Raw genomic sequence first — 15,498 nt, 5'->3', positions numbered from 1 at the left:
GACTGGAACAGATTTCCATTCTAACCTCTTGCTCTCCTCTCTCTCTTCTTCTCTTAGTGGAAGGAAAAAAGATCCCCCCTCCGGTCTCGCCCAAACCCGCCCCGCCACCGACGGCGCCTAAGCCAGCCAAATTGATCCACTCCATGACCAGCCCCCCTTCCCCGTCCTCGGCCACGCCTCTGGCAAAACTACACCCCGCGGTGGCCCGGCAGAGCAGCTCGCCACCTTCGCTTCCCAATTCCAACACCCCCAGTCCACCGAACGTGAAGCTCCCCAGCCCGTCGGCACAAAGTCCGCAGACTCCCACCACGCCGCAGACTCCTCAGACCCCCGCCACTCCCAGCCCGCCAGTCAAGCCTCCTCGCTCCTCCATCGGCGGCGTATCTGTGGACAGCGGGATGACGATGGCGATGAATACCCCCGTGTCCTCCACGACAGACTTTGGTGTGGATTCTTTGGTGCATCAAAAGCTGGAGGAGACGAGCGCCTCGCTCGCTGCCGCCCTGCAGGCCGTAGAGGACAAGATCTTGCGGCAGGAGGAGTGAGTAGTGCGCAACTCAAACGACAAAGCTCCGATTCACTCAAACGAGTTGAATGAAAAGAATCTCTAACTCTCGTTTGTGTGTGCGTGCGCAGTTCCGTGACGGAGCAAAAAACCACCGTGAGCATTCTGGACGACATCGGCAGCATGTTCGACGACCTGGCCGACCAGCTGGACGCCATGTTGGAGTAAGCTGTCGGTCGGCACGTCACCACGGCGACGCTTCAACCCAAAGTGGCACAACGGGCAATTGGGCTCTCCATCTCTCTTCCTCGTCATCCTTTGCTCATGGACTTGGCATTCTTCCCGTCGTCTGCGCCATCTGTCCGTCCAGCGCTGCTCTGGGAAGCCTCTCATCCTCCTCTCCAGGCGGAGCGAGAGAGATAGAGAGAGAGGGAAAAACAATTGAAAGAGAGTGAGGAGGAGGAAGAACGACAAGGAGCGAGAGAGCCTGCAATCAAAATAGGTGTCATCCTTTCGACTTGTGAACGAATAAACTCAACTAAAAGCAACAGTGTGATCAACCATCGTATGGTATGTGTACATTCTAAGCATGGAGAGTTTATATCTACTGAAAAAGTCCTGCATTAGCACAGTAATATATATATATAATCATCGACAGATAATTAAGAATCTCTCGCTCTTTGGATCGATGTCTTGGTTCTGTGTGGAATTCTCTTGATGTAACCCGTGACCAAAACCGGACCGTTCAGCTCCGAGAACTTTGTGTGTTTGTGTGAGATGGGTAAAAAAAAAAAAAAAAAAAATGACAGTGAAAAGTGCGCATGTGTGTGTCTGGGTTTGACTTTTAAGTTCTGGTTTGCTTTGCATCCCCTTTAACAGACCCACACACACACATGCAAACATGGAGAAGCACAATGGCCCATGGGGTTAGCTCACACACTAACACACACACACACACATGGGAGCCTGCACAAAGGGGTTGAGGGCTACAGCAGGTTGTCCTTGAGAAATAATTACAAATGATGGATTCCAGGATGCATTTAAAAAAGTGTTTTAATTCAATGCAGGTGAAAAGCAGCACATTCCCCTGTGGACCTTCATCCACAGTTTCCCCATCATCACCGATCCCTGCTGTTATTTTATATACGGAAGGATGAGTGACATGTTTTTGTTCACGTGCTTGGTCGAATGCAACTTTTAAAAGAGTAAAGCAGAGGAAAAAAGTAGCATATTCGGTTCATGGATTTATTTATATCATAACTAAATTGAATCGTCTTTTTATTGATATGTTTGCTACTTTTGCACACCTTTTTTTTTGGTCACACTATTTTCTCATGGAAACAAACTCGTCTTTTTTTTTTTTGCTCATCCCACACGCTAGCAAGCACCCGCCCTGTGTTGCCATGACAATCTGCTTCATCATCATCATCATCATCCTTCCCACCATCTCAAATGGTGTTGCTATGGTTACCGCTACATACTTCTCAACAAATGTGTTGGGATCGAATTAGAGGCAGCAGAGATCGGTGAAGATCTATCGCCCGTTTTTTTGAGCAATATTAAAGATGTACTCCCTTCTGGCTATTAGTTCATATTCTTACAATGACTATATTTATAATAAAAGATTTTGGGGTGCATGTGGTGGTGGGAAATAAAACAAAACTGCATTTACTGGTGGAGTACCTCTTTAAGAAAATTGCTGACATTGCATCCAAAGGCAAATCCCGGTGGTCCCAAAGCAAGCCACTCTCCTTATACAGAGAATAAATGTGCTATTTAAATCATATAGAGATTCTAATATATATATGGATATTTGCAAGAAAAATAGAATTGTATTTACGATGTATGTGTCAACCTGAAGACTATTTTTCAAAGTGAACAGATCTAATCTGAGTGTTGAATCCAATTGCTTCTCCATGCTTCAGTGGTGTGAGCGAGCTGACGAGTCGTCGTCTGGTTCCTTGTCGGGATGTTGTTCTTGCCCGTGTGTTCAATCGTCCCACTGTGTGTGTAGAATCCAAGCGACACTTCTTCTTATCATTGACGGCAGTTGTTTTCCTACAAAACGTGCCTTGATTTGTAATTCTGCTTGATTGAACCATCTTCTATCAAATATCTTTCTCATCTCATAAGACTATGATCTTAAACATGCCCTTTTTTAATTAATTAATTAATTCCATGTCAATTTATCAAATGATTATTTTCCCCATGTGTTTGATGTTTGCTTTGCTTTTGCCCCGCCCCCTAAATGCAGGTTAAACAAATGTACTGTACTCATCCACCCTTGCGTCAAAAGGAAAGTGGTGAAAGGGAAACACTTGCCATACCATACATTCATGCAGCTCTCAGACACTTGGTTAAAATAATAATAATAATAATAATCCTCTCCTGCTTGGTTATTTTGAAGGCATGTTGGAGTGAGGGTGAAATTTGTAGGTAACGACACAGATTTGATTTCTTCACAAAAGAAAGGGAGCTGTTTAAAGTACATTTCCTGCCTGTGCTTATATGATGAACGGATGAATACCTGACTTCTGCAGTGACTGGTGTGACGGACGGGAGCCGAATGTGTGTGCGTTTTTCTGTTGCTCTGCTTTTGATTGTGTGAACTGCGCGTGAGATTAGTGCGTATGTGGACAGTGGTTGGTGTGTGCTTGCAATGACTGCATCGTATGGCCATCTGCTCTAAGTCAATAAACGTTCTATAAAAAAGACAAAAAATGCCCCATCATCTGTGTTTCGCTGTTTATTTAAGTGTGGCCACTTGAGATGATCACAGGAATTAAACTAAAGTGTCACCTATGAGTATTGTCCACCAGACTTGTACGGTCAAAGTTCAGCAAAGTGTATATGTAAAAAAAAAAAAAAAAAAGTAGTTTTACTCTCCTCATTCAAATGACTCAATCATCAAAGTGTACAACAGCTTTATTGATCGATGATCAACTTGATCTTACATGATTACACGTATACGAGAAATCTCTAAGTAGTGCACTAACATGAAAGCAAAGTATTGAAACATTTGAGTCTATGTTTTGTGGGTGCACCCTACTTATAAATGGGATGTGGGCGAACGTGTTGCTCTGACTATAGGCTTCAATTGAACCCAATATGGGCACTTGTGCATTACGTTGGCCTCGTGGCACTCGGGCTGCCATCACTTCCTGCTGACTGTTAACACAAAGCGTATGATGGTAGTGAGTGTTCTACTCATTGTTGCCTTAAGACCGTCGATCAGAGTAGCACCTCTTCACACCCGTTACATATGGCACTCAAAGAACACACCCAAATTTATATATATATATATATATATATATGATTATGGCCTGTTAGTCTGAGCAAGTTGGACGCAAGTGGCTGAGCGATATAATGTCTATCTTCTTCACTTGAATCTTATAAAGGCTGGTTTCACAAAGCTGAGTTGAGAAGAGAAATGCTCACTATTTTATTTTTTTAAATCAGTCTCCCTCATTTTATAAAATATTGTAAACAGGAAAAGTCGGGAGGCTGTATATTACGTGATCACTATATGTAAAAAGCATGTTTGTGAAACCAGCCCTGACCACCTATTGAGCTGCAATGTGGCGTTCAAATCATTTACAGGCACAAAGCGTTCAACCGAATTTACCGTAATGCACAATGTGAGGAGATCACCGAGGACCTTGAGTTGGATCTTGCTGGGTCCTGATGACCTTGAAAGGTCAAAGGTCGGAGCTCTTTGAGCAAAGACATCTTGCACTGCGGCTGTGACGTTGAACAAACAAGGGGGGGAATGATGGCGTTTGGGATGTCTGTCTGACACAGACAAACGTGATAAAGATCTCTGGAGGGATGGCTCGCTCGCTCGCTCTTCAGCATGTCCACACCTGGGAAGATAAACGGCAAATGAACAAGTGCGAATGAATTTGTCAAGGCGCTGTGATGTTTAAACATTCAAAACTACCTTCACTGTGCTGTCCACTGCTCCGGAAAAAAGGCGACCTCGGGACACAGCCAGAGCTGTGACGCTGCCCTGATGTCTGAGCAGGGTCTGGGTACAGATCATGTTGTCCATGCTCCACACCTGAACACACACACACACACATTTCATCTCTGCATACAGAAAACAAAACACCCTAATGTTTACCCTTAGCGAACGGTCGTAGGAGGCACTGAACACTTTGGTCTGGTCGGGCGTGGAAATGACGGCGAGAGCATAAACCGTCCCCACGTGTCCCGTCAGGGTCCGCACTTGCTCTTTGGACTCAATGTCCCACACCTGGAAAGGACACATTATTTCACTAGTTTGATGGGTGCAGAGATTTGAGCAAAGGAAAGTGAAATCAATGAGTGTATCTCACATGAATGAGGTTTTCATAGGTGCCGCAGACGATGTGATGATTAGTGACGGCGATAGAGTAGACACTGCCCCCGCTGGTCTGCAAGACGTGGACACACTCCAAGGAGCGGATGTCCCAAATCTGACAGGTTTAGAAGAAGCAGCAGCGGCGGACAATGAAGCACACAAAACAAAAAATTAATAGTAATTTCGATTTTTCTCCTTTTATACCTTGATGGTCTGATATGATCCACTATACAGGTGGTTCTGAGAGGCCACCAGTGCTCGGACCCAGTGATTCAGCCCAGTCAACTCCTTTTTCAGCTTCAACTCTGTCCCCACAATGTCCCACACCTAAACACAAACAAATTAAGTTTTTTTCGTGCATATATTTTGCCTTATTTCTAATCATAGGTCCTAAGAAGCAGAAGCGGATTATGTAAATTGAAATGAATGTTGACTTCACAGGAAGACGACGAGCATGGTGAAACCGAATGAGGGAGCATTACAATCGGTTATTATGAAGAAGTTGCTGAAAGGGAGGAAAATGGAGCACGAAAGGCAAAAAGAAATGAGGAAGATTAGCCAGAAAGAGAAGTGAAATGGCTGCTTTCCTCCCTGTCACCATGGAAACCGATATTGCCACATCCCGTCCATGTACTTGGAGTTATTACAGCCTGCACTTATCTATTACTTTTTGGTCTCTCCAATGACTTGGCATTTAACAACTCTGCATGTTTGATATCGGAAGTCAGACAAGTGGATGTTTTAAAAAAAATATAAAAAAATTACAGCTGTACCTTGATGGCCTTGAGGGAGCCGCTGAACAGCATGTTGTGGGAGGAGACCAGCGTACAAACGGGGTTGTCATGGGCACGAATGGTGTTGACTTTCTGCAGAGTCTGGATATCCCACACCTACACAAAAGAGCAAGCACACACTTTGATCACAACGCAGGCGCACAACTTTGTTTTAAATACGAGGAAGCAAATGAGAGCAATGTTCCTCACAATGATGGTGCAGTCTGCAGAGCCGCTGTAGAGGCGGTTGCTATGGAGACAGGTATTTAGACTCCGATCATGCTTTCATCATGGAAATGGTGTGCACCGTAATTACCCCTGGATGCAGAGCGCCAGCACGATGCCATCGTGTCCTTCCAGCGTCTTCTGACATTTGTAGGTGGTGCACGTGTCCCATACCTGAGGACACAAAGCAAACCTTTTGAGGTTGACTCGTAAAAGATCTAACGCTGACTGAAGGGTATATTCAGAATAAGTGTATATGTGATAAAAAAAAAATGTAAAGGTTGGATGGAGTACCTTGATGGTCTTGTCCGAAGAGCCAGAAAAGAGCAAGTCTCCAGTGGAGTAGACGCAAAGACACCAAACTGGTCCCTGATGGCCAACAAAAGTGCCTTTGCACTTGAAAATCTGCTGGGGGTCATATGCTACAAAAAGACAACCACAAAAATGGATCGATCAGGTACACGGCAACATTTTTACAACTTCTTAAGAGAGACTGAAGGAACAGATTCTTACAGCCCAAGATGCCCATGTTGAGCCGAGCATTGATATGGGACAGCTCGTCCTGTAGAAACAAAAAAAAATTGTTCAAATCAGATCAGACGTGTCATTTCGGTGTCTTGCTGTAAATCTTTGAAAATGTACATTTGAAGTTTGGGACTATTTCTACTCACATTGAGCATGGAAGCGTCTCGGCGAAATTCCATAAGGTCCTCGCCTAGTTTACTCTGATTCTCATCCAGCATGTCTGGAAAAACACATCGTTGATGAACACGACACAAAAACTTGTGTAGACGCTCAAGAACCTGTTTGACGCTTACCAAATTTGAGCTCCAGGTTTTTTTCTAGCTGATCTAACTTCTCAGACAGTTTGCCCAACATAGAGCGCAGGAAAGCAATGTCTTGGTCCTTCTGAGCTAAAGTCAGCTGCATCTCATGGAATCTGGTGGCATCAGAGAGGACATCCGCACTTGATGTAGAAAATCGAAGACTGACGGATTTCGCTTTGGCGTGTTCACCTGTCGTCGGTCTGCTGCAGAAACTCCTTCAGCCCTTCGAATTTACACATCTCCAGGTGGGTTTCGTAGGTGTCCTGGTTACCGATGAAAGTACACCTGTAGGCAACACGCGTCAAGTCAGATGGAAAGAATAAGGTACCTTTTTTATTTTCCACTTACCCGTATTTTGAGTGTGGACACTTGATGTGCTCGCATTCTTTCAGGTGCGCCTCCAAGTTCATGGTGAGCAACGGGGGGCAGGAGGGATTGTTGGGGCAGCGCACGGGCCTGTAGTCACAACTGGCTTCGTGTTCTCTGCGCAGGAACGTATTTGACGTGAGAGGTGAACATCTGGGGCCTGATCACAACTGGGTGTATCTTTCGTACTTGCGTGCCGATAGTTTGATGGTGAAAGGACAGCCCATTGGGTCCACTTCGTACGCTCCGGGTTTGCCCGCCACAGTGGTGTTGGCGGCCCCGCCCACAGCCGCGCCACTGACGGTGGCCCTGCAGCCGTATTTACAGTGAATGAAGAGCTCGCCGATCTGCTCGGCCACTGCGATGTTGTTGACCACGACGGTCAGTTTTGCCGCATCCACGGGACACTTGTCTGTAAAAGGGAGCAAGCGTCAACAGCGAGACCACATAACTCAAATTACACTCAAATGACCCCAAAAAAATTTTCAAACTCACCTGAGGTCAAGGCACATCGTCTGCAGAAGGTGTGCTGAGGAAAGGAAATCACAATTTCTAGAAATGAGACATCTTGGCTCATACTAGCAAACAATTTGCGGTTCAACCACAAATCATGCTGCGTGCTAACTTTGCTAAGCTTCGGGAAAAAAATGATTAAGACTCTTGGTTGAAAGGAGCACAAAACGTACCCCACAAGTGGTGATGACAGGGTCCTTGAAAACATTACAGCACAACTGGCAGCACAGCTTGACTGACGGCTGCTCAGCAAATACTTGGGGCTCCTACAAAACACGCAGGCACAACACGCAGCGCTTTGTTTCGGTTGTATTTCAAAAGTGTTACGCACTCCAACATGTTGCAATATGCTCATAATAGGGAAGCACTCAAATGAAAACAAGGACAACAGTGCTAGGCGTTGGACTCACCATGTCGTCCTCCTCTTCGTGGAGAGAGAACGTGGAGCGCAGGGACATGTTGGACTCCGAATGGAAAGATCGCACTGAGATGGCCGAGTCAGACCTTCGAGGAGTTCCAATGGGTGGCTTAAACAAGGAGGCAATTGTGTCAGATGATCGAACCCTAAATTTGTGTCACCATTTTCAAAATTTGCTCTAATGCCCCCAAACAAGGAGACCGAGTACCATATCATCATCATCCCGAGGGGAGTAGGTCAAGGTGCTGGAGGAGGAGGGAGTTCTTCTATGTTGCTTATATGTGCTGGATGTTTCTGCTGAAAACATAGTCATAAATCAGGTCACGGACAGTAAGATCAGAAATAATCGAATGAAAATTGGCATTATGATCTGCGTTTCACCTTTAGCTCCAGCAGCTACGGCTGCAAAGGTTGGACCGAACGAAGCCTCCATCCTGCTCTGCAAAAAAGTAAGGACAAGTGATTTCATGACTTAAAAAAATCAAAGATATTTGTCAAATATGTGTATTTTCCTTTATCGTGGATTAACATGGAGCTGGAAATGCCAATTAAAAATGAGCATGACTACATTTATAAATGTATTCTAGTGCACTGAACCCCTACATTGAGTTTGTCTCACCCCTCTAGCTGAGTCAGCTGTGGGGCTGCTGGGAATGATGGCTGTTGCTGTTTTACTGGATTATCTATTGTCGTGACACGTCTGGCTGCTGCATGGAGAGGACACGGACGGGAGCAGTCGCGTCGTTGCCTAGGCCTGGAAAGACACATGGGATCAAATCAAAGAACTGTTCTCACACTATTGCAATCCAAAAGGTGTCGGGCAGAAAAAATGAAAAAAAAACTTTTGAGACTGCACTTTGTAAACTTGCACTACAGAGGTGTTGCAAAAATGTTGGTGCCTCTTAGCTATTGAAACATTTTGGGTTTGAGATAGAAGACTGTGCTGACGTCAAGATAATTCGATGTTGCAACTCAGAGACAAAAGGAGAGAAGGAAGTGACAGCCAATAAACAGCCACCCGAACAATAACCAGACTCGGGCTCGAATAGAGGCATGCATACTGTCAGCTGAAACGACAAAGGTTTTTGACAGCCAAAATTAACCAGGACATTGTACCGATCGCTCCGCAAAGCGCGTCATCGAGTATTTGCGCAACCGGGAAATTCCCGTAAAAGGGGAACCTCTCACCCCAAAAAAAGGGGGGCGGATACGCATAACGGACCAAAGTTGGAGCCTGACAGCTAACCCAAATACCAGTGACTTTAAATTTGAGCACGTCAAACGCAATCGGTACTTACAACATAAACAATAACATCTTATTAGCTGACATCTTGTCCAGCAACGATTTCTAACCGCGATAATGAAGTAGCTAACGCTAGCCTTGTTGGCTAGCTTAAGTTAGCTAATGTTTTCTACTAGCAATCACAACAAAAGCAAATCTTAAGATGCTCTGCTCGCTGTCAACTGTTGGGTGACGTTTTCCCGCAGCTAGTAAGATATTATTCGGAAGAAATGTCGGGTATAATATACGCACATACCATTGTTTCAGCAACAGCGCTGCTCCAAGTTTGCAGACGAATTCCGAAATTCCTGGCCAAGCTGATCACCCGCACACACGCTGGCGAATGCCGAAAGGCATGCTGGGAAATGTAGTGGAACGTACGCTATTGTTTGTTAGCCACGCTTATTTTCCTTGTATGATTTTCCTCTCCCCTGTAGTTGAACTACACTACCCATGAGTGACTTTGCGAAAAGGCCATTGGATTTGGAAGTGTCTATAAAGGCGCAAGTCCCAAATAAGCTGCTATCGTTTCCATGTAGAGTTGTCATTGGTCCTTGCAAACATCGAACCATGATGCGGCAAACTCAGCTACATTTACGGGAAACGACGCTGAATGAAAAATGAACCAATTAGGAATTGTAAAAGATGCACGCACAAAAAAAAACTTTGTCATATAAAGAAATACATTATAATTCATTTGACAGTGGCATCCAAAAACGGGTATAGATCATTTATCTTTTTGTCCTCTGAATGGTCTTTTTGTGGTCTTCGGAAGGTACCTGTCAAAATAAAGCCGTGAGTGACTTGTTCTTGCCAATTGTCATTTGTTTTTCTTTTTATAATCTGTGATTATTGCATTTGTAAGTAAGGTATCAAACCAGGTACGAAGGACAGTTGTATTATTATGCAGTGCATATATTTTGCCACAAGAGGACGCTGATTATCCATCTTCCAATTTGCGGAAGCAGAGTCTTGAAACTCTTGTCTCTTTTCAAAGCGGATTTCAAATATAAACGGTCAATACAGTAAATCATTTTTGAGTGCTCACAAAAATTGTAAACAAAAAAAACCTTATACTATATTTGATCAAGATAATGCAAGCCAGCCACAACTCTAATGAGGACAAATAGATGGATGTGCCCTGAATAAGTCCATGATGTACCCCACTTCTAAATCTGTACAGGATCATGGTAAATTGCAGTATATACGTTCACAATTTAACAAGCTGTCAAGTTGCTGACTTTGAAAAATGTCTTAATATCAACCTGCATCTTGGAAAAATGTTTGTCTTCGTTTACAGTCCCTGCATGAGGGGGAGCAATGAGAGCAGTGACTTTTATCGGTTCATTTGAGCAGCTCTGCAGCTTGGAGAAGGAGTAGGTGTGTGTGTGAGGAGATTTCTGCATGTCCAGACGGATAGAGGCAGCCGTAAATAGAAAAGCAGAGCGGGGAGAGCTGCAGCCATGAATAAGAGATGTATTGAATGCAGCAGCTTTGTTGATGCATGCGCGTGCACACAATCATTTGCAGTATACACACACACACACAACGTTCCATTAGAGGAAGCTCTGGCCATTAGTAGTTTTATCTTCTATGTGTGGGACAGCACTGACAAGATCCCTCTGCACATACTCAAAGACACTCAATCAGGTTCAACACACAAACACATGAGGTCTTTTTGTCTTCAGTGTTTTCAGCATCTCCTTTCTGTAGTGATAGGCGGGGTAGGAACCGTTGTGAGGGTTGTATGTTGCTGGGGGGAGAGCACAATAAAGTATGTTCCGTCTTGACATGAACGAGCGTCTGTCCCGTCTCTGCCTTAAGGGTTTCTATGTACCTATTAAACAATAGAACATGGTGTCAGAAGTGGGATCCAAAAGTGTCGAAGCGAAGAGACTACTGGACTAGAGTAAGTCCCAAGCAAGACAGGACGTTGAAAGTGATAAAAGTAACTTCAGTCCGCTAGCACGGCTAGGCAGGAGCTAACGCTAAGGGAGACGAGGAAGAAAACAACGAGGCTCGAAAAGATGGCGCAATATCAAGTAATGCCACCGGAAAAATTCACGTTCAAGGCAGAAGACTGGCCCAAATGGATAAAACGCTTTGAGAGGTTTCGCATCGCATCAGGTTTGGAAACTCAAGCGGAGGAGAACCAAGTGAATGCACTAATCTACAGTATGGGAGAAGAAGCGGAGGACATTTTGGTTTCCCTCCACCTCACCCCAGAACAAATGAGTGAGTACGGCAGAGTCACGCAGAGACTGGATGCTCACTTTGTAGCTCGGAGAAATATAATTTTTGAAAGAGCTAAGTTTAATCAGCGGCAGCAAGAGATAGGCGAGTCGGCAGACAGCTTTATCACCGCGCTTCATTGTTTAGCTGAACACTGTGGATATGGACAACTACACGATGAGATGGTCAGAGATAGGCTTGTAGTTGGACTTCGAGACAAGCGTTTGTCAGAACTGTTGCAACTGGATCCAGAACTTACATTAGAAAAAGCAGTTACAAAAGCCAAACAGAGTGAAATGGTCAAGAAACAACAAGAAATGCTGAAAACAAACTTCAAGGGAGACGTCGTTAATACTCAACTTGATAGTGTACGCATCAAACCACAAGGGGGCGCCAGACCCAAACAAAACAAAATGCAGTGGAAACCAGGATTTTCCACCAAAGCCAAACCATGCACAAGATGTGGAGACACAAAAGGTCACGCTTATCAGCAATGCCCGGCTAAAGATGCCTCATGCAATAATTGCAAAAAGAAGGGACATTTTGCTAGAATGTGCAGGTCCAAGAAAATGTATGAGGTCAATCTAGAAAGATTAGAGGATTTTTCTTCAGAGGATATTTCATTTTTGGGTTCATTGGCTTGTGAATCTTCAGATCCGTGGATGACAGAAATAGAAATGGACAAGTCTAACGCTGTGTTTAAAATTGACACAGGCGCGGATGTGACAGCAGTTCCAGCTGGCATGTATGTAAAAGGACAATTCAAAGAACTAAAGCAAACCAGAAAAGTGCTGATGGGGCCAGGCAGGTCGCAGTTAAAGGTTAAAGGCAAGTTTTCGGCGACTCTCAAAAGAAGAGACAAAAGCATAATGGAGGACATTTATGTGGTTGAAGGGCTAAGTACAGCTTTACTGAGCAGACAAGCAGCCACTGCATTACAGCTAGTGGCTAGGCTTGATACAGCTACTTTGGACAATAAAGAGACAATCAAGCAGGAATTTCCAGAGCTATTCACAGGGCTTGGAATCATGAAAGGAGAATACCATATTGTACTTAAACCAGAAGCACAACCATTCTCCGTTTCAACTCCACGACGCATTTCTATCCCTTTACTGCCAAAGGTTAAAGAGGAACTTTCTCGTATGGAGCAACAAGGAGTCATCTCCAAGGTGGAGCAGCCTACAGAATGGTGTGCACCTATGGTGGTGGTTCCCAAGCCCGCACGTGACAGAGTGAGAATATGTTCAGACCTCACTCAACTAAATAAGTCTGTTTTGAGAGAAAGGCACCAGCTACCTTCAGTTGAAAACACGCTTGGACAGCTTTCAGGTGCCAAGGTCTTTTCAAAACTAGATGCCAATGCAGGTTTCTGGCAGATTCCTCTTTCAAAAGACTCATCACTGCTCACAACCTTTATCACTCCTTTTGGTCGCTATTGCTACAATCGACTGTGCTTTGGACTATCTTCAGCACCAGAACACTTTCAGAAACGCATGCAGCAAATCCTAGAAGGCCTGGAGGGAGTGGTGTGTCAGATGGATGACGTCCTCATCTGGGGAGTGGATCAGATAGAGCACGACAAAAGACTGAGGGAAGCTCTCACACGTCTACGGGACGCGGGCATGACACTTAATGATAAGTGTGAATTTTCAAAGACTAAAATCAAGTTCCTGGGTCAGATCATTCAGGCAACTGGAGTTAGCCCCGACCCAGAGAAATTAAATGCGGTGAAAGCCATGAAGGAACCAACCAACATTTCCGAGGTGAGAAGATTTCTGGGAATGGCAAATCACTTGGGAAAGTTTTTGCCACACTTAGCAGAAAAGACACGTCCACTCAGAGATCTGTTAAGAAAAACAAACATGTGGTCATGGGGACCTCAGCAGATTCAGGCTTTTGAAAGCATAAAAATAGACTTGACAACACCTCCTGGGCTGGCATTGTATGATCCTTCAGCTGATACGCTAGTCTCAGCAGATTCATCTTCTTATGGACTGGGTGCTGTATTGTTGCAGAAAACAAGCAGTATGGACTGGAAACCAGTGGCGTATGCATCACGCGCATTGAGCACCACCGAGCAGCGCTACGCGCAAATTGAGAAGGAAGCGCTAGCCACAACGTGGGCATGTGAGAGGTTTGCAGAGTTTTTGATTGGAAAGGACTTTCACATTCAAACTGACCACAAACCTCTAGTCCCTCTGCTGGGCGCGAGAAATCTGGACGAACTACCTCCACGTATACAACGCCTGAAAATGCGTCTCATGAGATTTTCATTCACCATATCCCATGTGGCGGGCAAAGAAATCGCAACGGCTGATGTTCTATCAAGAGCACCGGTGACGTCTTCGGAGGACAGATTACGGGAGGAGGAGATCAACCTCTACGCCGACGCCGTAGTGGACAGCCTCCCTGCAACTGAGAAGAGACTTAAAGAGATTCAGTCTCATCAGGACAAAGATGACATTTTGCGACAGCTTAAGCAGTTCTGTGTAAGTGGTTGGCCAGACAAGTTTTCGATTGAAAAGACTTTTATGCCATATTTCCCTTTTGCAGGTGAACTGACTGTTCAGAATGGGTTGTTGTTATTAGGCTGTAGGCTGGTCATTCCAAAAACACTCAGAGATGACATGCTAAACAAACTTCACGAAGGTCACTTAGGAATTACTAAGTGCCGAGAACGTGCTAAACAATCTGTGTGGTGGCCAGGTCTTAGCAAAGATTTAAAGCAACTCATTGAGAAGTGTGACACATGTGCCCGTGAGCGAGTTAACAACAGAGAGACAATGTTAGGAACTGAGTTTCCTTCAAGACCATGGTGTACAGTCGGGGTAGATTTGTTTCAGTTCGGTAAAAACCAGTATCTTGCGGTTGTAGATTACTTTTCACGGTTTTGTGAGGTAGCCAAGCTTTCGTGTACAACTTCGGACGCTGTGATTACCCACTGTAAATCTATTTTTGCTCGACATGGTATCCCTGAGGTCGTACGCTCAGATAATGGTCCGCAATTTGCATCTGAAGAGTTCAGAAGGTTTGCACGGATGTGGGGGTTTTCACATGTCACATCCAGTCCACATTTCCCACAGAGTAATGGGGAGGTGGAGCGGGCAATAAGGACTGTCAAAAGTCTACTAAAAAAGTCCAGTGATCCCTACTTAGCTTTAATGGCTTACCGTGCCGCACCTTTAGCAAATGGTTGTAGTCCAACTGAACTGCTAATGGGGCGTAAAATACGTACTACTGTTCCGGTCATTCCCTCTCAGCTAGATCCGAAAGGAGCGGATTTGGAAGATGTGAAGAGGAAGGAGCAGAGCTACAGACAAAAACAAAAACTGAATTTTGACAAACGACATAGAGCTCACACATTGCCTGCCTTACAACCTGGAGACCATGTGTGGGTCAAGGACATGCAACAGAGAGGTACTGTAGTGTCCACAGCGAACACACCAAGATCCTACATCGTCGAAACATCTGGGGGAAATCTCCGGCGAAACAGGTATCATCTCTCACGCACACCTGTGGCTCCAGAACCACACATCACTGTCCCTGATATGGGGGAAAGCAACTCTACAGAGACTCTGAAAGGACCGGTCTCTCCTGTTGTACTCTCTGGTTCACCAGAATCTGAGAGACGCTATCCTTCTCGCGTCGGGAAGACCCCAGAGTACCTTAAAGATTATGTTACTTGAGTTCACATGTTTAACTTCAGGGTCTGGGCTGTCAGATTTGGTAATACCAATTATTTAATAGTTAAGTTGTTGCCACTGGGTTCATATATTGGGATGGTATTGAGTTGTAAAACATTTCACCTTTTTCAGCTTGTTGTTGAGGAAATAATCTGTTGTACTAATTTTCGACACAAAGTTTATTTCCCATTGAGAAAGGGGGATGTAGTGATAGGCGGGGTAGGAACCGTTGTGAGGGTTGTATGTTGCTGGGGGGAGAGCACAATAAAGTATGTTCCGTCTTGACATGAACGAGCGTCTGTCCCGTCTCTGCCTTAAGGGTTTCTATGTAC

The 15,498-nt window shown here is 44.8% G+C and overlaps 3 protein-coding genes and 1 long non-coding RNA gene across 7 annotated transcripts in view; 3 read left to right on the top strand and 1 right to left on the bottom strand.

Annotated features, from left to right (window-relative positions):
• caskin1 (CASK interacting protein 1) overlaps window positions 1-931 on the top strand; it is a 33,438-nt gene extending 32,507 nt beyond the window's left edge. The window contains exons 22-23 of the mRNA XM_061303348.1: window positions 58-541; window positions 637-931. Coding sequence (XP_061159332.1) covers window positions 58-541; window positions 637-733 — 581 coding nt within the window. The 3' untranslated portion in view covers window positions 734-931. The remainder of the gene's footprint in view (window positions 1-57; window positions 542-636) is intronic.
• A 2,481-nt stretch (window positions 932-3,412) lies between these two features.
• traf7 (TNF receptor-associated factor 7) lies at window positions 3,413-8,717 on the bottom strand. 4 transcript variants are annotated; one of them, XM_061303343.1, is made up of 21 exons: window positions 8,589-8,717; window positions 8,351-8,409; window positions 8,178-8,266; window positions 7,962-8,078; window positions 7,725-7,817; window positions 7,534-7,567; window positions 7,228-7,450; window positions 7,021-7,155; window positions 6,862-6,957; window positions 6,664-6,785; window positions 6,517-6,590; window positions 6,359-6,407; window positions 6,140-6,267; window positions 5,937-6,019; window positions 5,831-5,870; window positions 5,621-5,737; window positions 5,052-5,174; window positions 4,843-4,962; window positions 4,629-4,760; window positions 4,446-4,565; window positions 3,413-4,368 (listed from the first exon to the last, which is right to left on the bottom strand). In XM_061303343.1, exons 2-21 carry the CDS (start codon window positions 8,400-8,402, stop codon window positions 4,354-4,356), a joined length of 1,962 nt encoding a protein of 653 aa, XP_061159327.1. In that variant the 5' UTR covers window positions 8,403-8,409; window positions 8,589-8,717; the 3' UTR covers window positions 3,413-4,353. The 4 variants fall into 4 exon arrangements, with proteins under 4 accessions (XP_061159327.1, XP_061159329.1, XP_061159328.1 ...); XM_061303345.1 differs by having other exon boundaries at window positions 8,178-8,263; XM_061303344.1 differs by having other exon boundaries at window positions 8,351-8,408; window positions 8,573-8,712.
• On the top strand, window positions 8,262-10,068 carry LOC133170422 (uncharacterized). Its single transcript, XR_009718573.1, has 2 exons — window positions 8,262-8,418; window positions 8,597-10,068. It is a non-coding gene; the product is annotated as an uncharacterized LOC133170422 (long non-coding RNA).
• A 922-nt stretch (window positions 10,069-10,990) lies between these two features.
• LOC133169884 (uncharacterized protein K02A2.6-like) lies at window positions 10,991-15,457 on the top strand. Its single transcript, XM_061302367.1, has one exon. The coding sequence runs from the start codon at window positions 11,279-11,281 to the stop codon at window positions 15,167-15,169; it is 3,891 nt and encodes a 1,296-aa protein (XP_061158351.1). The 5' UTR covers window positions 10,991-11,278; the 3' UTR covers window positions 15,170-15,457.
• Window positions 15,458-15,498: the final 41 nt, after the last annotated feature.

Source organism: Syngnathus typhle, linkage group LG17, assembly GCF_033458585.1.
Source record: "Syngnathus typhle isolate RoL2023-S1 ecotype Sweden linkage group LG17, RoL_Styp_1.0, whole genome shotgun sequence".
Lineage (NCBI taxonomy): Eukaryota > Metazoa > Chordata > Actinopteri > Syngnathiformes > Syngnathidae > Syngnathus > Syngnathus typhle.
The sequence above is the reverse complement of the archived record's forward strand: the minus strand, read 5'-3'. Positions and strand labels throughout refer to the sequence as shown.